This window comes from Leptosomus discolor, chromosome Z, assembly GCF_034619465.1.
Source record: "Leptosomus discolor isolate bLepDis1 chromosome Z, bLepDis1.hap2, whole genome shotgun sequence".
Lineage (NCBI taxonomy): Eukaryota > Metazoa > Chordata > Aves > Leptosomiformes > Leptosomidae > Leptosomus > Leptosomus discolor.
In genome coordinates, this window is record NC_141419.1 from 84,870,881 (window position 1) to 84,894,978 (window position 24,098).

The following is a 24,098-nucleotide window of genomic DNA, read 5'->3' on the forward strand; positions in this document are numbered from 1 at the left end:
GAAAGTTTCTCCTATGAAAGAAATGATCCAATTTGAAGCAAGTCCCTCATGGGAAGAGCTGTGACAGAGGCTGCTCTGTTCCTGTTAGTTTTCACAGTGCAGCTGTCAGCAGGTCTGTAAATAGTACTCTGCGAAGCCAACACTTCCTATCCACACATCAACCATTCAATTAACAGAAGAACAGAAGAAGGAAATAAAGTGCACCACAGCCTTCTATCACGGCTTTGATGTTTCCCAGCAATTTATGAAAGTGTACACAAATCTAATTACAAGCCCCACTGCTTCCCATTTACATGGAGCTCCTCAAGTTCAGAGCTGTTTATATCAAAATAATTGTTAAAAATACCTCATCTGATCTACGGCATTGTGGCCCCCCACTCACTGGAGCCGCCACGCTGCTCCTCCCAGGGAGTTTCTGCCGACTCAGCGCTTTGGTGCCAGCGTGCAGACATAATAACAGCCGCTTCCCCGCTGCTCTGCAAGCTAGGCACCCGGGCTACAACTTCATCATGCCCACAAAGGCCTATTTTGCTTCTTTCCTCCACCTGCTCAGAGCTCCTTCTGCAGACTCTCATTGCTTTCCCTTCCACCCCTCCCTAATTCACCTAAATATTCCTCTGCTGTGTTGACAGGGGGTAAGAACAGCTGCTCGGCCGGCTTCCATAATGGGACTATGTCTGAAGGCAACTTCACAGTGCTTTGCAAAGTTGTAACTGCACCGTAGGAACGCACAGCAATGATAATAACAGTCATAAACGCGAGCTGGGGTTGATTTCTTTGATAGGGTGCTTGAGCATCCAAAGCCAGGAAGATGAGAACTGGTGCCCAGTTTGCCATTAGTTTGAAAGAGGGCCACTACACATGATGTACTGACAATGATACTTGTTTCTTGGGGCAATTTTTCATAATCTTGTATTTAAGTCACTCTCACTTGGTAAACTAAGCAGGTGAAAAATTCCTCCAGCTTAATTAATGGCAAAAAATCTCTTACGGTATGGGAGGGCAGACAGTACATTGTATAACGCAAGAAAAGAATCCCTTCATCTGACTATTAATTGTGTTTGTCTGGCAATTTTCGTGTTAAGGGTGGACTTCCAAAGAACATGGTGGGCAGAGGTTGAAAGTCAATCTTATTCAAGGTGTTGTGTCATTCATATTTTCTTGATTAATAAAAAAAATTAAATACAACGATTAGAGATCTAATTGATCTGTTGCTTAACAACACTGAGCAATAAACGCATAATTCGATATACGTGATTCCTGAACAGAGATTTGAAGGTTTTTTTGTCATTTGTGTGGATAAAATCTGCACAGAAAAATGTTGAAATGAAAGCCCCCAAGTTAACAAAGTTTTGGGTTGCAGTACTTTTTTATTTTTAAGTGGAACTAAGTTGAGTTTTTCTCTGACAGACAGACATCTGTTCAATGCTTGTATCCAAGTCTCACATTTTCCTTTCTTTTCACAAAACCAAGGATTCCATCCGAAAAGTAATTTTCATGGAGGATGTATCAGGCAGAGATAGTCTTGGGATGCTATTGCCTGGATGCAGAAGAAATGCTGTGGTTTGACCAAGCTGCTGCAGACCTAGTAAAACAAAAAGGGACTTGGCCTGTGTGGTTGAGGTAGCCACCTTACAGGGTTTTGGAGGTTTTAATGGCCTTAAATTTAATTAATTAAAGAAAGATATAGAATGAACATAGTGCTGACAATTGTTGTGTTAGGCAAATTCACAGTACACCTAAAGGATCAGGAGTCAGAGGACTTAGATGCAGGATGCCTGATTTCTGAATCCGAAATTGCTTTAGTTGAGCAGGAAACACCCAGAACAAGATTCAGCTCCCCTCACCTCGGGCATGAAGTTAGGTGTCCACTCTAAGCTGCACACTCAGAGCAGCTCCTTACACACTTAGCGGGGAGACAGACGCCTCCATGGCTCCGTCAGGCAATTTTAAACTACATGACTGAGCTATGTGGGAGGAATCACCATCAGACAGGGGGCAAAGTGAACATCAATTGTAGACTCTGAGACATCTGCAGGAAGCAAATGGTTTTAGCTTTTGTTTCTAAGCAGTATGGGTCCTTTTTCATTCTAAGTTGCAATTCAGGTGAAGAACCACTGTTTTGGAACTGGCAGACCATAGGAATCCGGCACCTAAAATTAGCTAAAAAGCACACCTCTATCTGGGTTTTTGTTTGACAGGTTTCAAAATCTATTTCTGTAAAATAAAATTCCTCCAGAGGTATCTATTTCTCTCTATTGATTATAGTAGAAATTTAGATGACAAACACTTCGATGACAACCTCAGACATAATTCCTTAGCTTCTGGATGTCTCAAATTAGGTGAGACGAGTCCCACCTCAGGTATTCAGTGTAATGTAGTTATGGAGACCTTCATTATAATTAGTGAAAGGGACAGACATGCCCAGAAGGTGATTTAGCCTATCCTAGCAGAGATAGATAAAGGGAAGAATGCACAAATCTTTAGAAATGTCTTTTTCCTTTCCATAAGAATCCTAGAAGATATTTAGAATAGATTACAAACTTTTAGACTGCTAAAGCTAAATTGAATGAATCACACTCTTCACTTCTCACCTCTATGCAGAAAATGTAGATAACAGTACTGTTCTACCCCTTCCAGGAATTAATTCATAACAAAAATTCTGAGGTAACACAGTGGGTGAGATGGTGAGAAAAGTGCAACAGTAGTACAGTTTTTAATCCTGTCTATCTTCTGGGTAGGATAAAGGATGCTGTGATTTAGGTATGTGTGATGAAGTGTGGAGGAGAGTTTACTCTGCATGTGTGGATGGACAAGGCTGTATCTTAGATGTGTTAGGTGTGTTGTACAGAATGACTCTTCAAAATTTGGCTGTCTCCCAGATATGAAGACTTGGAGAGAAGGAGAAAACCAAGCTGAAGATGATGCCTAGGTAGGAGCATGATTGACAGGTAGGATGATAATGTTGTCCACAGTGATTGAGAATGGAGGCGGAGAAGAGAGGAGACAGGGTTTGGGAGGAAAAGTTCAAGAGCTCTGTTTTATACATACTGAGCTTGATCTGACAGCTAGACATCCACTAGGAGATGCTGGAAAGATAGGCCAAGATTTCAGTTTGGACAGGAGTCAGTCCTGCAGTAGAGAAGTTAGATCTGCAAGCTGTCACTATAGAAATAGTAGCTGAATTTGTGTTGGTGGATAAGGCTTGGATGAGGAAGGGGAGAGAATCATGTGAAAAGACCTGTTTATGCCACCATATGGATGAGGAAGAGAGACAGGAGGGGACAGAGTAACCAAAGCTAAAAGTACAGGGCACATAATTGTTATAAGTACATGCAAAAGTACATGAAAATTATGAGCTCTTATAAAGGAGGACATGGAGGTCAAGTAAAATACTATCATAAAGCTTACAAGTTGATAGGTCATATGATTTAAAAAGACCCCCAAAAGCTGTCTTGTCAGGTAGACACAGAAGGAACTTTGGGCTCAAAAGTAATGGGTTTGGGGAAAGTGATTTCTAAAATCAATTAATTGTGTGAAAATTGGAAAGCTGTAGACCTGTTTGGTGGGCCCTTAGGAGAAACAAGTGCCTTGCATAAAGTGGGCTTGTGATGGGTGGTGGTCAGGCACCTGTCCAAGGAAAGGTTAATAAAAAAAAAAAAAAAAGAAAGAAAAAAACTTTCATAAAAGAAAGTTGCCTTTTGAAACTATTAGGCAACATATGTTGTGTGAACAGGAAGTCACAGTAGAGCAATAATCCTGACAGCTGTGGAGAAACAGGAGTCTGCCGCAGGAACGAACGGCTCGAGACCTGACAAGAATGATGATGGATGCCCCGTTGGTAGTACACGAGGACAAGGCAAGAGACGTTTAAATTGGCTGAACCACAGGAGCAACTTTGAGTTGGCATAGCAGCTGGACAAATGAGGCCAGTTCTAATGGTGCACCCCTCCTTTCCAAGGACGAGGGCTACATCGCCATCTCACCACGAGGTGGCTGCATTTCTCTGTGAACATCAGAGCCCTGAAAGAAGCTGCGCACCCTGAAGCACCATGAAAATGAGAATGGGAGCACAGCTCACTTGCAGGATTTGGCCCATCTCATTCAAAGTGCCTTAGAAATTTTGAGGCCCTCTGGGTAAAACAGTGTGTAGTCTCTGTCTTGATAAAGTGGCGGTCACTCAACAGGTGCTCACTAGTCTGCTGAGCCATGGTAATTGCCCGTGTGCCTGCTTACAGCTCGTGGGAGATAGAAGGCAATGCCGCAAAACATAGTTTATAATAAAGAGAATGAAATTAAAAATTTTCTACTTGATTTTGCCGGGAAATAAGACTAGGTATGTGGACTGCTGCTGAGGTTCAGCCAATTCATGGAAACTTGTCAAGTCATGGAAACTTGATTGTGAGTCTGGCATGTTCACCTAGTAAGGGTTAAATTGTGATGCTTTTTCAGATGACCGGATCTGCTTATTCAGCAGGTATTTGAGTCAAATAAGTCAACAGGAAAAATGGTCCCATAAAAAACTGATCCATGAAATGGCCAAATTCTTCGTTGTTTTGCACATCCTATGCTCAGTTGATGTTACCAACATGGAACAGAAATTTGCTCACAAGTGGCTGAGAGATGAGTATTTTTTTCTTATCTAAAGTGTGATAAAAGTAGGAAGGATAAGGGCTGGGGAAGGATAATGGTATTTTGGGTATAATAGATCTAGATAAAATCTTCAACTCTCCTTGGGTTTTGTCTGTTTTCTCCTGTCTTCCTCTCACCACTGTCACATGAGTTTGCAAGATTTTTGGGACAGGGACTGACTTTTTATTGCACCTTTTTGTGGTACCACACTCTATGAAACTGCAATTCCTGATGTCAGTTTATAGACACTATTACTTTGGGTCAAAGTAATTAAAAGTACCTCTTTGACCTGCCTCAGGGAAGATGCTCATAATATTTCACTATGTGATGTCAGCATCAAGCCCAACATCTTTTAGGAAGAGAATCCTGAAAGTATTGCAGTGCTTCAAAAAATTGAGACCCCCCATCTTTAAGATTTTTTTTCAGTAGTATCGCTGGTAAACATGTACCATTTTTAAACTGATTTGTCTAAGATGGGGTTCCAAAAAATAAGATCTTGATGATTTGCTGCTTTTAGAAACCTTTTCCCCTGTAAAGAATTTTCCATTTTTGTCTCTTCAAAGATCTAGAGACAATCTGCCAGGCCCACTTTACACTCGTTTGGATAAATTTATGAATTTACATTAGAGTTTTTTACTGAAAGGGAGACTTTACACTCTTAAATATTTTTTATTGAGTTTTCCTGTATCCTTTCCAAGTTGTTGGCATGTTTCTTAGCCTTTCATGATTTACATTGTGAATAATTAGTAATAAAAATAATATACTATTATAATAAACTGAAACATGTTAGAGCAGATTGTCTTTCCTTGCTGACAGTGGAATGCCTGATATTTCTGTGTGATGGTGTACAAATATAATTTTGCATAGAAAAAAAATCTCCATTTCTACTTTCCTGAACTATCAGGCTCAAAAGCCCATATTACTAGACATTTGTCCAAGTGGAATGATCCCTCAAATGGTTCCTGTAAGAACCAGTAGTTGGTCTGACAAAAGCTGGATGTATGCCTAGATAGGCACTTTTGTAGTAGCAGTGAAAGGAGCACATCACTGTGTGATTTGTCTCTAGCTTCTACCGCCATCACGAACATGTTGCTCTCTGCTGAATGCTGGCAAAAAGTTCTTTATCCTTCACCTAGAGGCAGGGACTCTTTGGAGAGGGAAAACAAAGCCCTTAGACACAGCTTTCTATTTGATTCATCACTCTGAATCTTGAACATCACACTGATTCTTGAAAGGTTACGCTCATGGTGAGTTTGAGCCAATGTTTTTGGCAACTGTGAACCATATGTCTTTTTTTCAAGTCATCAAAACTGCTGGTGACAGAATACAGCATACCTTGGGGTTCTGCACCTGTGTGAAATGACAGTGTCATACTGGCCTTTCCACTGATCAGTTAAGCACACCCAAGGCCCTGCATGCCTGAGCTGCTATCCATCCTTCCTGGAAGATAAGTTGCAGAGCATAGACAAATCATCCTTCCTCCTCCTCAATCAGGCCACAGAGCAGCAAAGGCTGGACTGATTCTCACTTGCCCATGCTACAGAGCTACTCACCGGCATTGTCTGGCTCCCATGCAAGGCATTGATGGCTGCTTGGGCCTCCGCGTGTGAAGAGTATTTCACAAATGCACACCCTGGAAGAAGAAAAAGAACATAAGAAAGGTTGCATGGGTACCATGAAAGTCCATCTAGCTGAGTATCCTGTCCTCGGAACTGGCCAATGAAGATCATAGAATCACAGAATGGGTTGGGTTGGAAGGGATCATAAAGATTATCTAGTTCCAACCCCCCTGCCATGGGCAGGGACACCTTCCACTAGATCAGTTTGCTCAAAGTCCCATCCAACCTGGTCTTGATGGTTGTGGAGAAAGTGTAACAAGCAAATGTGCTTCTGGTTACTCCTTTCCAAAGCCCAGTCATCAGCATTTTGAGGACCTCTTAAGGCAAAGCTGCATCCACAGCTCCCACACGGCTTGTAATGGGCACTGGTGGACACAAACTTAGCAAGTACATTTTGGATCCATTTATGTTTTGACCTCCACAGCTTCCCATGGCATAGGGTTGTACAATTTTACAATTTATTGGGTGAAAATGTATTTTCTTTTATTTGTATTTGACTTAATGCTCAATGCTCTTCCCTCTGGGGTTATGAGAAACAGTAAGAAAGTATGTAAAAGTTACCAGAAAGCTACACACACTCATTACAAGCAACCACAGGTCAAATGTGCAGAAGGCATTCAGGTTACTCCAAACCTGTCTGGTAGAGCTCCATGACAAACTGTTCAGAGTCTGTCTTGGCTCCAAGCAGCTTTGGTCTGACAAAGCATGGGACAGCTTCTGATGAAGAAGCAGGGATGTGAGATATCTGCATGTGATGATTACCATCTTGCCACCACCAAAATTTGAATCTTAGTCTTTCATAGCTGCAGAGCCAGTGCCTGTATGGGTGTTCTCTGGACATTAGAGAAATGCAGGTAGTGCTTCTCCAGCCTTCATTGCCATGTGAGGAATCTCATGCTGAACTTTTACATGAGGTTTTAGGGCAGTAAGGTGCATTTATGCATATGTGCTAAAGCGCTGAAATGATCAACACTTCAAAGGGTCACATGCACCAGGAGAGTGGGGGAAAGTATTGCTAACACTCCTAGCTACAAGCAAACTGACTCAGAGAGAGGAAGAGTAATTTCCATATGCTAAGGCAGTTTTTGGAACAGACTGGGAGAGATCTGAGAAGTTCTGGCTTCTATCCCCTTCTATTACTACCAAAGACTTTTGAGCTTTTAATCAATTTGCAAAGCCCTAGCTGTTTCCCTGAAGGGGTGCAGATTGCTGCACAGGGGATGCCAGTCCTGACAATGTGATGGCTCTCCTTTATTCACTTTGCAGAATCTAGAAGGTCCCAACACCCTTACGGATCCATACAGTGGAGGGTGAAAACTGAAGTATTAGAACACGCCCACTTGCAAACTAGAAGAACGAGCCCCAAAGGTTGCCAAAATCATCACTGCAGGCTGACAGAAGTGAGATTGAAGAAAGAAGTGATAGCCCCTTCCAAAAATAATACACCCATATGAAATTAGCTTAGAGTTAGGAGCCCTTCACTTTGCATTACCCTCTCAGCACTGTGCTCAGAGTGAATTTCAGGAATAGCACAAGGATTGTTGCTAATAGTTGGATCTAATTTATAAGGAGCTGAGAGGAGACAATCATGAGAAAATGAGATAGATAAACTTCAGCTGGAAACAATAGGGATCAATTATGACATAATCGCAGCCCAGCATTCCCGGGCTCCTGAGATACTACGCCTTCCTCTTCATTAATCAGAGATAATCCAGAATTAGGGTGTTTAATTATTTGCAGAGATTCTTTTGTACTTTCTGCCTCTAAAAAGATGCTGATTAGCAAATATACAAAAGCTTTCCAGCTCCAGTCACCCATTGCATTTAGAGCAGGATTTTTGGCTGCAGTGTTGCTGTCATGTTGAAAGCTTCACTCTCTTCAGGTGAAATACACTCCTGTACTGAGGAACCTGACGGATCAGTGGAGCTGGATAAAGATGGGAAAGAAGGGGCATTTACCTTGCTTAATGCCCAAGATGCTAATGGGATCCCTCCTACTGCTTCCTTTTACTGCTTCCAGTAGGTTTTGAGGTAGTAGGACAAGTAAAAACTCAGCTTTTACCCATGTGTGGTGGCAATGCAATAGCAGAGATCCCAACATTTTAGCCCTTTTGTTTGTATGTTCAATGGCATGGCTTCTGTACCCAACACCAAATGTGCACACAATCTCCTTCCTTCCTGTTGTCACCAGTGCTGACTTCAGGACCTCGTGAGCCTGGGACACGAGTCACTCTCCTCAGAACAATGGTGTCCCTTCAACAGCAGCTGATCTGGAGTTTGAAGGGTTTTGACACACAGAGAGATATATAACCTGTGCTGAACAGGGAGACATACGTGATTAAGTATTTTTTTATTTCCTTACTTCCAGATTATAGAGCTGGAAGGGCTGCTCTTTCTGTCTTGTCAGCTTGGAGGAGACTGTAGAGTCAGGGCCTAACGTTATAATTGCAGAGGTGTTAAGGTGCCGTGGGAAATCTTAACTTTCTGAATTACTGTAGTAGACAACTGCTGAATGGAGAAAAAAAAAAAATGGGGGGGGGGGGGGGGGGGGGGAGGAAGGGGAGGGAAAAGGACGCTGTCCAGAGAGCAGCAAAGCACACCCTGTGGGTCCTGCTGGCTTGCTGAACTGGATCCACTTCAGCTTCCTCACCTGAGGACTCCTGCTGAGTGCTTCTGCACTCCTGACTGAAACTCGTGAGCTTTACCTGATGGGGTGCAGGAGCACTGCTTCCTTCCCATCTCTCCCAGGAGAGACAGGCTCTGCATTCCCCTTCAGGCAGGTAAATACCTCAGTCTCAGCTCTTCTGCCACCTGGTTACATGCTCCAGCCACTATGCCTACCCCTGAGTGTCTCATGCAGAAGGTATTTCTGCAGCCCCCTAAAGGGCATGCCTCATGGCTCAGGACACCATCCATGGCTTCAGGCAAGGTTCAGGCAGCTTTCTGTCCACAGCTGGACTGTGGTGGTATTAAAGTGGGAAGCTGGGACCTACCTTCTGAGAGCATTTCTTGCATTGAGGTACCTGGAAGGACTTAGAGGCTCACCACAGGGATACCTGGTGGGGCTTCACATAACGGGTTGGGTAGGATTAAAGTCTATGCGATCTGATTGCTATCTGGCGCTTAATCTTCTTAAATCTCAATTTAGGTAGAATTCAAGCCTTATGGATTTTACCCAAAATAAGTAGCTCACAAGCAATGTGTGTCACATATTGGTTTCTAGCAGATGGAAAACATTACAGACTGGGAACAACTTTGTGGGAGTTGTGGCTTGCCTGACTGTCTCCTAAGATAAGGGCACTAGCCTTAAGTTTTCTGTTGGATTGACTGCTCTGAGTACGTGTGTGCGCGTATGTAACTGTGTGTGTGTAAATTAGGAGCTTCACATTCTCAGTAAATAGCACCAGCAAATGGAAGCTGGTAATATTAACTCTGTCAAGGCTCAGTATTGATCCTGAACAGCTCAGTGAAATGCAAGCCTGAGACTGCAGCCTGCTAGCACTAATAATTAAACTGGTTAGCAATACGGAGCTGCCACTCAGATTCAGACTTACAATGAAATGGTTTAAGAAAAAAAAAGATAGAGCAACTATGAACACAGTTCTGTGAGTTGGATCTCCTTTGGTATCTGCTTCTTACAGATCTCAGACATTATTGCCTTTATTATTACTCTGTTAAACTCATTTGTCATTAGATTTTCTTCTATAGAATTCCAGGCGCAGGCATACAAATGTATTTTTTTGTTTTTCCCCAATTTACTGATTTGTTCGGTGAATGGAGTGCTTAACTCCCTACGATTATGTTCGTTGGAGCTCTTCTAGACCAACTTAGCCTACTGCTTTCCAGTGGGGTGGCTCCCATCTTTGGGTGTCATGAAACTAACATAGTCACACAACTGAAGAAAGGTGCCCACAGTTTCTTTTCAGACGTTTATATCAGAAGGCTGAGCTTTGTTGATGTTTATCAAACAGCTGCCCTATAATGCTGGTGTGAAATCTTTTAGCCACCAGTGATTTTATGGAATAGCAATATCTTTCTCCAGTGTACCACTGTGCTTTGGATTTTTTTGCCTCGCTGTTGCAAAAATATTCTGGTTGATATTGTCACACATCAAAATATCCAGTGAGATATGAACTGTGTCAGCAGGACCGATCTCTTCTCTGGTGCTGCACATTCCAGCGCAGTTTATGATATATTATATGCAGATCAATATTTAATGGACACATTATACTGTCAAAAGAAGAGGGCTTCCTATTCAAATTGAAGTTACTTTGTCTAGAGACTGACAGGGGAAAAAATGACCATCCTGTTCAAGAGAGAAGCCTCATTCTTACACCTGGGCTGTAGCAGAGGATCCTTTGTGCTATCAAGTGATAACAAGTGATGCCAGAAAGTGGCAGAAGGAGGCAAGACACCTAGTTTTGCAATGAAGCATTTGCATGTTTTTAATGGGAAATGTCTACTGAGTGTAATATCTAAATCAGCACTGGTACCCTTGCAATTGTGAACACTGGCCAGTGTGTATCTATACAAAGACCAACTGAAGAAGGGGAAGACCTGGGGCTGGTGGGTGAGAAATAAGTAGAGATGATGGTGGAGCTGGTGAGTCAAGATGTAAAGTAGCAACCTTGGCTTTGTTTAAAGAAAGAATCAGCCTGTTCAAGGGGGTGAGGAGAGCACATCTTGAGCAAAAGTAAAGGCCCTGTGTTCAGATGGGAGGCTCTGCCCTGTGAGCAAACAATAATAGGCATCAGCTTGCACACGGCAAGACAGAGCTCGTCGGGGGCATGTGTTTTTAAGTGTAATCAGCTTTCTCCTTTCATGCACAAGCAGACAGCAATCAGCAAAGTAATGGCCTCTCTTGGCAAATGTGACCCCTCCTAATGTAAGAGATGCCATCCTGGTGGATAAGCAGTGACACTGTTCTCACCAGAAGATGATATATACACTGAGACCGGGTTTAGCTTGGCACAAGCCATCACCTTACCTTTGCTGTTGCCATCGGGTCCCCGAAGGATTGTGCACTCCTCGATGTTGCCAAATGCCTCGAATAGCCTGCGCACATCATCTTCCGACTGCTGCTTATTGAGCATGCCCACAAAGAGTTTTCTGTCTTCTGGAACAAAATAAAGAGATGCTTACCATATTTCAGGAGGGATGCGAAAGCCAAGATGGCTCAGGATCACATGCAAAACAAACGGTGATTTCATTGAGGTGACATATTTCAGAAGCTGCTAGTCTTTTCAGGTGGCTGGCTTGAAAAAACTTAACAGCATCTGACTTTCAAGGAGTACTTGAAAATAATTTGGCAATTTGAAAAAAAAAAAAAAAACCAAACCAAAAAGATTTGGTTATATATAAAAGCTTTAACTGCTTCTCAAATTCTAGGCACTGAAGTCTTCCAAATCAGCTTTTTCTGATCGATTTTTGCAGTCAGCTTGCAGTAACTGAAATGACAACATTGCTCAGACTGCAATCCAAGAGGAATGTGGATAAAGATAGCATACAGAAATAAAGTCCAAATGAAAAATAACATAAGTTAGTAACCCTTTCAACACTAAGTAAGTTCCACGAAAAAAATGTTTAACATAAGCTGTTTTAAATCAGGATATAACGGAAGGCACAGCCTGTAAATGGAGATTTGTCATTCATACCCACTCCCATACACATACCTACAAGTTCGGATGAGTTTTTTAATATATTTTTAAAATTCATTTGAAATAAATTTTTGAAACATACTGTTTTTTGAAACATAAAGTTAACATATCATTATTAATATCTGAGATAGCTCAAGCAAGTGGTATTTCATGTCAAAGCAGGACGTGGTCTGCTAGTAGATAATTTTGAATGAGGAAGGCTATTTATACTTGGACTTATATCAAGTGTGGGGATCTTCAGTCCAGAATGAAATATCTTCAGAAAACGTGGGTGAAAAAAACCTAATGATTGCTGAGTTGGTAGAAATGTCTCAGAGGGCACTGAGTGATGCCTCTAGGTCAGGTTTATGTTCAGAGACTAGTACTGTTACACCAAGAAAAAAAGAAATTTACATAGTTTACATCGTGTATGTAAACAGGCCATTTGCACATAATTCATAAATGTCTTATTTATCATTCATTAAACACTATGTAAATGTGCGAACCAAGAGTTTTTTTCAGCACAGTTTCCAAAGCAGATGTAACCAATTTGAATAAATATATGTAAATAAATAAAGAAATAGTTTAATTTTTTAATTTATTTATTTTTAATGCACATGTTAACCTAAAGCTGAACAAAACATTGGTTTGCAACAACCCTTTTCTGGCTGACTAATTGGGCGATTTATGCCACTTTTGTTCACCGAGAAATCATTGGTGTAGGCAATCTGTTCTGCTTCAACCAGTGTTTGATCAAAATTCCTCTCTCCAAGATGCACCTGCAAATTGGCAAATTACTTTATACCCTTGGATGAGGATAATTTTTCATGCAGTGGATATCGAGTGAGGATATTAGGAGCTTTCAATCCTGCAGTTGAGTTATCCACGTGAATGAAAAGCGTACTGCCCACAGAATACAAGGAGTTATGTTGCCTTCAGTTACACTGCTGAAATGGTAGGAAAAATAGGTTGAGGAGGGTATGTGTACATTTCTGATAGGGGAGAAAAACAGGAATAGCCTTCTGATAGACATGTTAAAGCAAGAAATATGCCTAGTTTGTGTAGGAATTGGTTAAACAAAGGGACTTTTCGAGGTCTTTGCTGGCAATGCAAAGTTCAGAGTTTAATGATATATAAAGCCCTAACTAACACGATGTAGGTTGTCTCCATCTCAAGAAAAGATGCTTTGGACATCTGACATGACGTTCTTGATGGCCAGATTGACCTGCAAAAGAGACTCTCAAAGGTGAAGGTATAAGCCTTAGAAAGGCAGCTACTGAAGGTTTGAGTGTGCACCCTGTGGGGCATCTTTCAGTCTAGGGCTAGACAAAGCCTCAGAGAAAGAGTCCAGTCCAAACTCCAATGGTTGTCCAGATACTGGAGGAAAACTCACCCTGCAAATGAGACCAGCTGTCTTGGAAGATGGGAGATATTTTAGGATGGTGGCAGAGCCACAGGAAAGAACGGGCACTACCAGCAGCAAAAGGCTTTGCCTAGAAAGTTTGTGTCTAGTAAATACTTCCAGTACAGAGGAAGTGTCTGTTATATTGTACTTTATACAGTTTCTTCTGTTTCAAATAAGCTGCATCAGCAAAAGCACTCTTATAGCTGTGTAACTGTATTTTCAGCAGGCTTTTTGCTAATATAAATGTATCATTAAAAAAAATCACATCCCTCCTCTGTCAGCAAAACTCTCTAGTGTGGAACTGGCCTGAAACTGCCTTGTCTGGTTTAGTTTATGCAAAGCTAAAACCAGGTGTTTTAGGAACCATTTTATTTTAATTTATTATTTTATTTTATTTTATTTTATTTCTAAATTTATCTATTTTATTTTACTTTTTTTTTTAAAAAAATACTTTTTAAAAAAAATTATTTTAGCTCCCTTCTCTGCATCTCTGCAGGACGCTTGGAGTGGTGACGCCTGTTGCCAGAAACAGCTGGCAGATGTGGTGCTTTGGTGAGCTGCCCACCCACAAGGTGGCCATCAGACCACCAGGAACAAGGTCTGCCAAGGGTGAAGACCACGTTGCCCAGGCGCTGCTGGTCCAGCTGCCCCAGGGGAGGTGGCATAAAGGGGTCTCCCATGACCAGCCAGGGTTCAGTGCTGCCTAGACATCACCTCCAGCCCCGTCTTCAAATCAGCGCCGTCTCCCTGCTGAAAAACTGTGCCTGGGGTTGTCAGCAGAATCATTTGTCACATCTGCCATCTCAGAAATCTACACAATCACACACTCAGCTGATAAAAAATGAGTCAGTTTAACAAGGTTTTTTTTTTTCTCTGAGAGATTCTTCTAACAAAGTGCTGCATTTACCTTTCATGTCCCAGCAATGCCAGGGAGCTCAGCAGCATGTTTTAACAATGCCCTTCATATCTCAGATAGGAAGAGAGCAGGAAGGATCCAGGAACTGGGACCATTCAGTATATTCCGGCTCTTGGCTGATGAGTTTATCCTCTAGTAGGCTTGTATGAGCCTCTTGTATGCTTAGTGCCTCCATACACTGCTCTTCCAGGTCTCAAACAAAAAGCTGACACGCCACGCACGGGGGCAACTACTTCTGCTTTGTAAATACGTCTGAACAAGGCTATGAGACTGCTAGAATAAAATGAAGAAAAAATGTGCCGCTGTCAGTGGGATGTGTCCCAGAATGTGTGCACACTATAGGTGATCCCCACCAGACTTTTCCAGTGTCCTCGCATGAGAATGGAGAGCAGTACCTTGCTGAACCATCGTTCAGGCCACTCTACATCCTACAGAAACCAGAGGTTTAGGCTGCACACAAACCTGGCGCAGTCCCCAGATCAAGTTATTCCTGAGTTCTGCCTGCCCATACGGTGTAGGCTCCATCCCTACCACTCATGGTCCACCCATACCACCCCACTGAGTCCCATGCTTCCTCCTCTTTCAACAAGACACTGTCTCAAATCTATGTGTCTCAGGACTCACATCTGAATTTCAGAGCACTAAGCAGACTCAGTCCCCTGTGACTGCCATTACCGAGATTGATGCTATCATCCTTATCACAGATTGTGGGACTGAGGGGTAAAAAACCTTCAGACCAGACCATCTAAGACATGGGTCTCAGGGCAAAGTGAACACACCATCAAGGAGAACAGAAATACCACTGTCAGGGGCAGAAGAAGACAAAAAGAGGACAGGCACAAGCCCATGAACTGATATGCCCCCAACATGAGCTGTGGGCATGACTGTGTGCTCCAGTCTAAGTTGACCCATGGCCATGGAAGTGGGAGTGGTACCTCGCAGTACCATCCTATCTTACACAACAGAGTTGGGCAGCCATGAGAAGCAGCCTCTATCTTCTCCCTGTGAGGGAAATTAAAACAGTGAGCTTACTTAGGATGTCTAAGGACAGGTGTGATGAAAATCTGTTCTGTGCAGCTTCCTCAAGGACACACATGGCCATGCATCAAGTATTGATGCACATCTGAGCATCTCCCCTTTCCTTTTATCAGGAGGAGCCTGTCCAAATTTGTCTATTACACACACCAAAGTGACAGTTCCAGTTTCTATGTCACGCCCAAGTACTACAGTGAAGAAACCTTGCTAACCTCACTGAAGAGGCTGCCCTTAACAGCAGAAGTCTGAGCAGTGACATTGCCTCACAGTGTAGGGGCTGAACGATGTGTCCATGTAAGCCTCTCATTTGTGTTCTCCCCCATTAGTGTTCACCCCATTATCAGTCTTTCCCTACAACCTGAGTCCATTGTGCCTGCTTGGCCCATGGAAATAACCATGGATGGCTATGTCTCTGTGCTGTGGACCTCAGGACTGCCAGGGATGTTCTTGCTGGCGCACCATGACACCCTCACTGTGAGCAACCCGAGGCACTCCGATAATACTGAAAATTAAGTTCATCCCAAGTCTACCCCATTTTGCCATAAACAAACCACAGCAACAACAGAAGCCAGCACCCCCTGTTACTCCCAGGAGGACAGGTAGGGAGGGAAAGGCCATAGCAATGGCAAACCAGAATTCTCAGAGATGTCCCCTCGGTGATACTTCCAATATCCCCATGAAACCAGGTTTCCCTCTTCTTGAGCACTCTGTCAGTGACGGAGGCTTGTGCCCATCAGCAAAAGCTGACTGCAAGGCATAGTGGTGAAGAAATGTAACTTGTCACATAAACATACAGCATCTATAAATCTCCCCGGCTGTGTTTATATGAAGCCTTGGCACCTTCCGCAGTGCAAATAGGGGTTAAATTATTCCCTGTTCTATTTGTATTTAAATGTTATGTTTCTATGATAAGAGTAAGGCAGAGGTGTCAGATGGGCCCAGGCAAAGGAGATGGCACATGTGAAAGGTGAAATAATACAGCGCTGCAAACCAAGTACTGAGAGGAGATGGGAAGGGGGGACATGGGAAGGAGGGGGAGAAGGGGGAGGATGGGCACTAATTAAAGAGACAGAAGGGACAATGAGATGCAGGATGTTTGACCCTCTGTGGAGTAAGAGGACAAGAACAAGAATCACAGCAATTGTGAAAGGACTGGGGGAAAATTAGGGTCACTCACAGAGAGACATGACACAGGTTTGTGTTTATCCAGATAGCTCTCACTAATATATGTGCGTGCGTGGGGGTATATTTAGATAAGAGTATATAAATACATTTGTGTTCTTGTATTCGTCATGTGAAACAAAGAGGTTGAATCCTTGTATCAGGAAAGTGTAAGCCAGCTTTACCATCTAGAACATCGCATCCAAGGCCTTGGAAATAAAGGACAGATCTACCACCTTCGTGGCCTAGGCTAATCAGGAGGGCAAAACAGAAGATCACTACAGTCCCTTCTAGCCATGAAACCCCTTATTCTAAAACCTATGAGCCTCCCTATTTCATCCTGAGTTCATAGCCAGGGCATCACATGCAGATAGTGTGTGTGCTCCTTCTTGCAAGAACAAAACTGGCGTTTGCATATTTCTGTACAGGAACCAGCATCTTCTGTATGTGCATGGTATTCACCAGAGCAGCTCTCTGATGTTACTTGATGCCTTTGGCTTTCTAAGCATCAGGACCAGGTTGCTTATGGCTTCGTTTCAGAAACCAGATGCTAATTAATTCCATTATTTATATAGCTAATAATTATTTGTCCCTGCTGCTGTTCCTCTCCTCCCCAAACATTGCTTGTACACACAGTGAGGGACTAGCTGCAGTGCCTTGGTCCAGGCACTGGGAAGGCCTTTAAGCTTATCTCCTTGGCACCAAAACAGAACAAATGAACAGCTTAGAGAAGTTTTCTGTGCAGGTGCGGGTAGTAAGAAAAATGCTGGTGTTCAGGACCAAGTGGCACATCCACCAGAGAGGATGCAAGAAGCAGAGTGGATCTTCCTTGCCCACGCTCCTGACTAGTCCTTGGCAGAGAGGGGAGAGGAGGCGGTGCTGCGGGTGTCCATTGTAGAATCATACAAAATCATAGAATTGTTTGGGTTGGAAAGGACCTTTAAAGGTCATCTAGTCCAACCTCCTTGCACTGAGCAGGGACATCTTCAATTAGATCAGGTTTCTCAGAGCCCCGTTCAGCCTGACATTGAGCATTTCCAGTGATGGGGCATCTACCACCTCTCTGGGCAGCCTGTGCCAGTGTTTCACCACCCTCAACGTAAAAAAAGTCTTCCTTGTCTAGTCTAAATCTACCCTCTCTTAGTTTAAAACCATTACTCCTTGACCTATTGCTACTGACCCTACTAAAAACACTGTCCCCATCTTTCTTATAGGCCCCTTTTAAGTATTGGAAGGCCACAGTAAGGTCTCCCTGGAGCCTTCGCTTCTTCAGGCTGAACAACCTCAACTCTCTCAGCCTTTCTTTGTAGGAAGGGTGTTCCAGCCCTCTGATCATTTTTGTGGCCCTTCTCTAGACCTGCTCCAACAGGTCCATGTCTTTCTTATGCTGGGGGCCCCAGAGCTGGATACAGTATTCCAGGTGGGGTCTCACCAGAGCATAGTAGATGGGGAGAATCACCTCCCTTGACCTGCTGGCCACACTGCTTTTGATGCAGCCCAGGATACGGTGGGCTTTCTGGGCTGCAAGAGGACATTGCTGGCTTTTCGTCCACCAGTACCTCCAAGTCAATTCAGCGGGATCAGGTCAAAGCCACAGCGGTGAAAAAGTGCTATAAACCTGTGGTTTTTTCTTGGACAATCATGGACAAGGTATCCTCCTCAGGCCAAAGAAGAAAGGAGGAGCTATAGAGCAGAAGGGTGAGCTGCAGGTGCCCTGAACATTATGAAAGTTTGGGTTGAGCTCTGAACTCAAACCTGCAAGCTCAAACCAGCTCTCCTCTTGAGCTGGAGTGCCCCGCCGCTGCCCTCAGCCCATGCTAATCAGGTGGATCAATAGGCTAAAAGCAGGGCATTTCCCGGGGCCTGGGCTGAACACTCCTATTGCCATTTTCACAGCAGTCCTACAGCACCGTGATGATGATTACAGCCCTTTCCACAGGGGAAGCGATTACGAATTCTGTTGTAGCTAATTGTAAATTAGCTAATTATCTTCTCCGTGGTACCTTGCTGGAAAATACATGAACCTTGTAAAATGGAGGTGTTTCAAAAATTAGGATGGGGAGAAAAAAAAAACAACAACAACAACAACCAAAAGCCCAACCCACTCTGGAAACAACAGAACCTGACACTACCTAACTCCAAACAATAGCACCTGAACCCTCCTTCCACCTGCATGGGCTCCTATTCCCCCCCTTTTCACTTTTCCTCCTCATCTCAAACAACACCCACAAGGGGCTAATTCTGCTGCAGGCTTTAAAAATGTTTGCTGAGTTCACCTGTTCCATGCAGCTGGGTGTTGTGGGGCATCCCTAATCACATCTTAGCAGGAGTGATTTCTTTGTGCTGATCTCTTCCCCTCCTCCCTCACCAGTTTGGTTTTACTTAACAGAATCTTTATATCCCATACGTTAGCAGATATGATTGCACAGCTGCTGGTCTCCGACTGCTGCAGACAGAGGATTTGAGACACATGGGCTAGAGAGAATAACAGCTAATCTGAACAGCTGTGTGATTGGGACAAGCGCAAATGAATATAAACCCAGGTGTGGGAGCATAAATCTCATGCACAAAGAAGGAAACTTCAATCCACAGGTGTGTTACTCTCCACTGTTGCATTTGAAAAACTTAGTTTGAAGGATTTCTCTTATTTAATTGCTTGGCTGCACTCTGAGCCTTGACTTGGACATGGATCCTGTATACAGAGGGAAAGAACAGCTGTATGAGAGACAGCATGTCTGTCTGACTTGGTGTGCTGCCTCTGGCAATAGGCAGTTGTGGATGTCTAGGAAGGAGTACAAGAATAGGGTAAAGCAATTTTGTTAATCCCTGCAAATATTCTCCTAGACTCCAGTGCTCTGCAGTTTAGGGACTTTTGGAGTCTGCAGCATCTTTCTTCATACATAATAGTTTTTGAAGTGTCTTTCTTTGATATAATTGTTCAGTGGTCTTTTGAACCCATGGGAACTGTGAGCATCCACCACATCCTGCAGCAAGACGTTCTGGAGCTTAATCATGCATTGTGTTAGGAACCTCTTCCTTTTGTTCATTTTGAACATGCCACAAACTATTTTCAATAGACAGGCCCTAGATCTTGTTTTGGAAAACAGCAGAAATCACTCATGACCTGCTTATGGAGGAGAAGACTCATGAGGGCATGCAAGATCTTGGACAAAGCTCCTGCCTGGTACATTTCAGACTGGTATTTGGGACTCCTGGGTTCCATCTCAGGATTTGCTCTGGATATTGTGGAAGTCAAAATCACTTTTCCCTTAGAGTGATTTGTTATTCCTGGTATCAGAAAGAGGGATGACCATGTAGTTACTGTTACTATATACTTAAAATACATCTCCATCAAGGACAGCGGCCTCAGTGGAAGTATGGGCTACATAAACTACCCAGTAAAAAAGGCAGCCTCAGTTTCCCCACCTACAAAAAGAACAAGTGGTGCTTGCACCAGGCAAAATTGGGCATTGCTGCTATTCCTCAGTGTTTGCCACAAGTCAGGAATACAGGGAGCTCTGACAGTAATAATTAAAGGCACCTGACAGGCTGGTGGTCAGATCTACAGCTGAACCCTCTGATGGTTTCTATCAAATTTAAGTGGCTGGAGCTTCCCCAGCTCTTCATGTGGGAGGAGTCTGTGGTAGGGGTAAGTCAAGACAGGATTTAGTTCTGAATGGAAAGCCCTGCTTTTGCAAATGACAATGACTGTGTATCTTGAAGTCATCTTCAGTGAGAGATTTTCATGTCCTGCAGCAGTGTGACCCATAAAGACAGTGCCACAGTGATCTAGGTGCATGTGTCCAAGAGAACATAGATGTTGTCTGCTGTTGGCCCTAGCAGCAACTGGAAAGAAACCTAACATATTGCCAACTGGCGAATCTGAAGCCTAAGATTTATTTTTTTTTTTTTTTTTTACGTTAAATGTGTCTGGGCCTATTCTCTACTTCTGGGGTCCTCATCCATACTACAGTCCTATCCTCCCTGATTGACAGGGAACTGGAAGAGGTCTTCGGTTTGCATCAGCTGCTAAACCATGTCCAGAAATGTTTTGGGTGAGTAACCATATGAGCAGGATGGATAAAGTGGATAGCTAGGACAAAAAATGGAAGGAGATGGAGAAGACAGTTCAGACCAGGAGGGTGAACGCTGTTTGGACTTGGCTGGCCTGTGCTCCTGTGGCAAGACCTCCTGTCTACATGCACTGAAGTGAAATCCAACCTTGAACCTGGAGCCTCATCTGGACAGTTCTGATGAAAGCACACTCAGGCTTCCTCTGTGCAGACAGGTTATGGACAAAACTTGGGCAACGGTCCAAGCAAACCCTGCCATGAAGACATAGCCTAAACAATTATTTTAACAGCAGACTCTTCTTGTACAGCTGAGAATATTATAACCCCAAGACAAATAGCAGTAGTTCTGACTTGCTGAACAGCGCCGTCACAACTGTCCATTGCCAAGAGATGCTATTCCCTGTGCAGATCTTAAATGACAGGTTTTACGGTGTTTGATATTGAGCTGGGAAAACAACTCGCAATGACCCACTTTATTAGTAGCCCTTGCTTAGGAAAGCTGGTGGTGAAAGCAGTCTAAAACCTGATGTCATGCAAAGCACAAAGACTCTGCCTGATTTGCGCCTGGCAGATCATAATTCTTCTGAAACACACAACTGGAGTATTTCTGAAAACGATTCACGAGGCAACGCTTTTTATGAAAAGACTCAGGAGTCAAAATCTGATCTTTCTAAATTTAACATATAGCCCAAACACCCACCTTCTCTTCACCACCCCTCCACAATAAGAAGAATATCTGAATTTAAATCAGCCTTCCAATCATGAAAAAAACCACCACCAAAACCATGCCTCTTTCCCTAGATATGAGCAGCCTGTGCTTACAGTTCCTATTTCACAGGAACACCCATGGAAATGTTCATGGGAGAAAAGCACCTAAGGAGACCCACCATCAAAGCGCGGAGGTTTGCAGCTGTGCTGTAACTAAAGTTTGCAGGATTTCCCATGACTGTTTGGGCTTCTTCCTCTTGCAAATCTATGGATGTTTTCCTGGCCCAATTTGTTGAGTTTTCTGAAGAAGAAGGAGGTGAAAGAGAAGACTGTCTTGTACTATCAAATGACACCTCAAATGAATACTGAATCACGCTTTTACACTCTTCTTTCAGAAGCAGCTTAGATTTGAATACAACTCCTACAGGCTTTGGTTCTGGGGTTTTTAACACGTCTTAAATCTATGTGTAACATCCCCTTTTCACTCTGTGGACACACAAGGCTGAGGCTGAGCCTGAAGGGCCGTTTGGTTTTCACACTCATTCAGCGCAAAGCTTAGAACCTTCTTGACAAACTCCGCAGGGTCATTGGTGTCAAGGCTGGTATGTCAAGAAAATAAGTTTCAATTCCTAAACTCATCTCACTGGTGACCTGTTGGGGCTTTGAAACCCTTTCCAGAAGTCTAGAAGGCCAGGACATTAATCCATGGTAGCACTCCAGCCTTGAGCACCGAGGACTGTTGGAACAGCAAAGACATGGCCAGGAAGGGGGGTGGGAAGGACATATTTTCTCTTGCAGGAGCTGTGACGACATTTCAGATCAAATTAAACTTCAGCTTTTAAAGACTTCAGTGGAGGTAATTGAAACACTTCCTCACAATTGCCTGAACCTAAGTGTTATCTCTCTTTTCCTCTGTATATCATCCCTTTTCCCCCAAGCCTGAGACAGCCCTGCACGGCCACAGCCTCCTTAATATTAAAGACGGTGATTAAATGGGATTCGCCAAAAGACAAAGGGCTGAAAACCTGCCAATTGTTAATCCCTCTTTCGCTGTGCTTAAAAATTCCATTTCCTTCATTTGAAGAAAGTGAGGGGGGGGGGCGGGGGGAGAAAAGAGAATTATACGCCTATGTCTAATTTAAATTCTGGCGTCGCGGGTCCTGTTCCCTTCTCCCTCTCTTGACGTCTGAATATATTCCTTTATTACCATTATTACAGCTTTCTGATTGCATTAAAATTCATCCACACGCTTCTCTCTACATTCCACTTTTCTTTTGCCAGTTTTTTTGCTAATTCCCTTTTTCTCTCCCCCCCTTCCCTCCCCACTTTCAAATTATACAGAATGTCATTAAAGATCTCCACAAAATGCCTCAACTCCTTTCTCTCTTGCTGGCTTTCTTCCTCTCCATCCCCTAGTCTACAAACAAAGAAAATGAAGGAGAGGCAAAAGAATACAATAATAATAAAGGAATCCTAGCAGCATGTCTCATAGGTCTCAATAACACCTTTCCTACATCATACAGCTCCGGGCCTAATGCTCACTTCAGTTATGAAGCTGTATTTCACACAGAAGTTTTGTGTATTATTTGTTTGACGCTTGTACCTAGAATCCTTGGCTAAAATCAAAATTGGAGTGTGCCAGGCTGTATGTGGAAGCATGGAAAGAGACAGTCCTGCCTGTAACTGTAAGTAGAAAAATAAGGAAGTTGGAAATAGAAATATAATTTCACTCTGCTTTACAGACCAAGAGCTGAAATCCTGCAAGGATTTGCCTATAGATGTGAGCAGTGGAGCTGGGCACGAAGTGCATATGCCCAGTTGCAGGTAATTAGTTCAAGATCTGAACTTAGATGGGATCCACCCATTAAATCCTTCAGACATCCCACTAGCTGCAGGGAGATCTTAAAAGTGACATTTTTTTTCCCCACAAGCAGATCACCTAAAAGGAAGGTGTACCCTTGCTTAAACCAGTCTGACTTTATCTAGGTGGAAGTCCCAGTGTGGGGACTGTATAGATAAAAATGAAGGTGAGAATTTGGCTCGTCTCCTACATGGAATACCATCTGCCTTACAGGCATTTGAACTATAAGGTGGGGGCATGACATAGTGCCTGTGTGATGAGGCTGGGGCGACTGACCCCACTAACCTGTCCTTGTGGTTCTCCTAGCCCAGCTGGGAGGAAGAAGCTGCTGTTGTGAAACTTTCATTCATTCTTGCCAGTTCTTACCAGGGTATCTAAGTAGGCTTTTTGTTGTTTTGGTTTTTGTGGGTTTTTTTTAATTATTACTATTTTTGTTGCTGTCACCCTCAATTACACTCATCTAATGAAATGACTGAAACTGGATGAAAAAAGGAATTTTCTTTCTATGGGAAAATCTGATATCTCAAAAAATGTGCTTTCACTTTGAATTGGAGAGGCCAAAGTGCTTGTGAAATGAAAATTCTTCAGTTGTGAAATGTTACAGGGTATTGTCTCAGAGGAATAAAGATACTTTGTCTTAATAACCTCAAAACATAAAACATATAAAGCAGAATGGCTGTGGTTTTCATCCTGACAAAAGAGAGTACATTTTCACACACTATATGAATAAATGAAAGATGTTTCTGCCATGGGATGTTGCTGAACGCAGAAGTCATAAATTAGCTCCAAGGAGCACAAGACAGATTAGTGGTGGTTGTGTCCACTCACTGCTGTTAAACGTGAAGATCCAGATGCAAAATCCATCTTAGTCACTAAACCTCTGTCTGCTGGAAGCCATAGGCTATTAAGGGAAGGGTCACTCTCTATAAAAGCCCTCTTTCTAATGGGCACTGTTGGAGCAGAAGATGCTGGACTAGACAAACCTTTGCTCTAACTCAAAATGGGAACTCTTATGTTCCTAGTGGTTTAATACAATACAGACCTGAAACAAAA

General features: G+C 43.1%; 1 protein-coding gene across 50 annotated transcripts in view; it reads right to left on the bottom strand.

Moving 5' to 3' along the window:
- The window catches only part of CELF4 (CUGBP Elav-like family member 4), a 694,695-nt gene that overhangs the window by 68,432 nt on the left and 602,165 nt on the right, over positions 1–24,098 (bottom strand). For 27 of the 50 annotated variants that reach the window (XM_086480470.1, XM_086480467.1, XM_086480440.1 and 24 more), the window contains 2 exons: positions 11,238–11,366; positions 6,186–6,265 (listed from right to left, as the gene is read on the bottom strand). In XM_086480470.1, the coding sequence (XP_086336596.1) occupies positions 6,186–6,265; positions 11,238–11,366 (209 nt within the window). Of the gene's footprint in view, positions 1–6,185; positions 6,266–11,237; positions 11,367–19,399; positions 19,409–24,098 lie in introns of all 50 variants that reach the window. The other 23 variants (XM_086480437.1, XM_086480453.1, XM_086480433.1 and 20 more) reach the window with 2 other exon arrangements.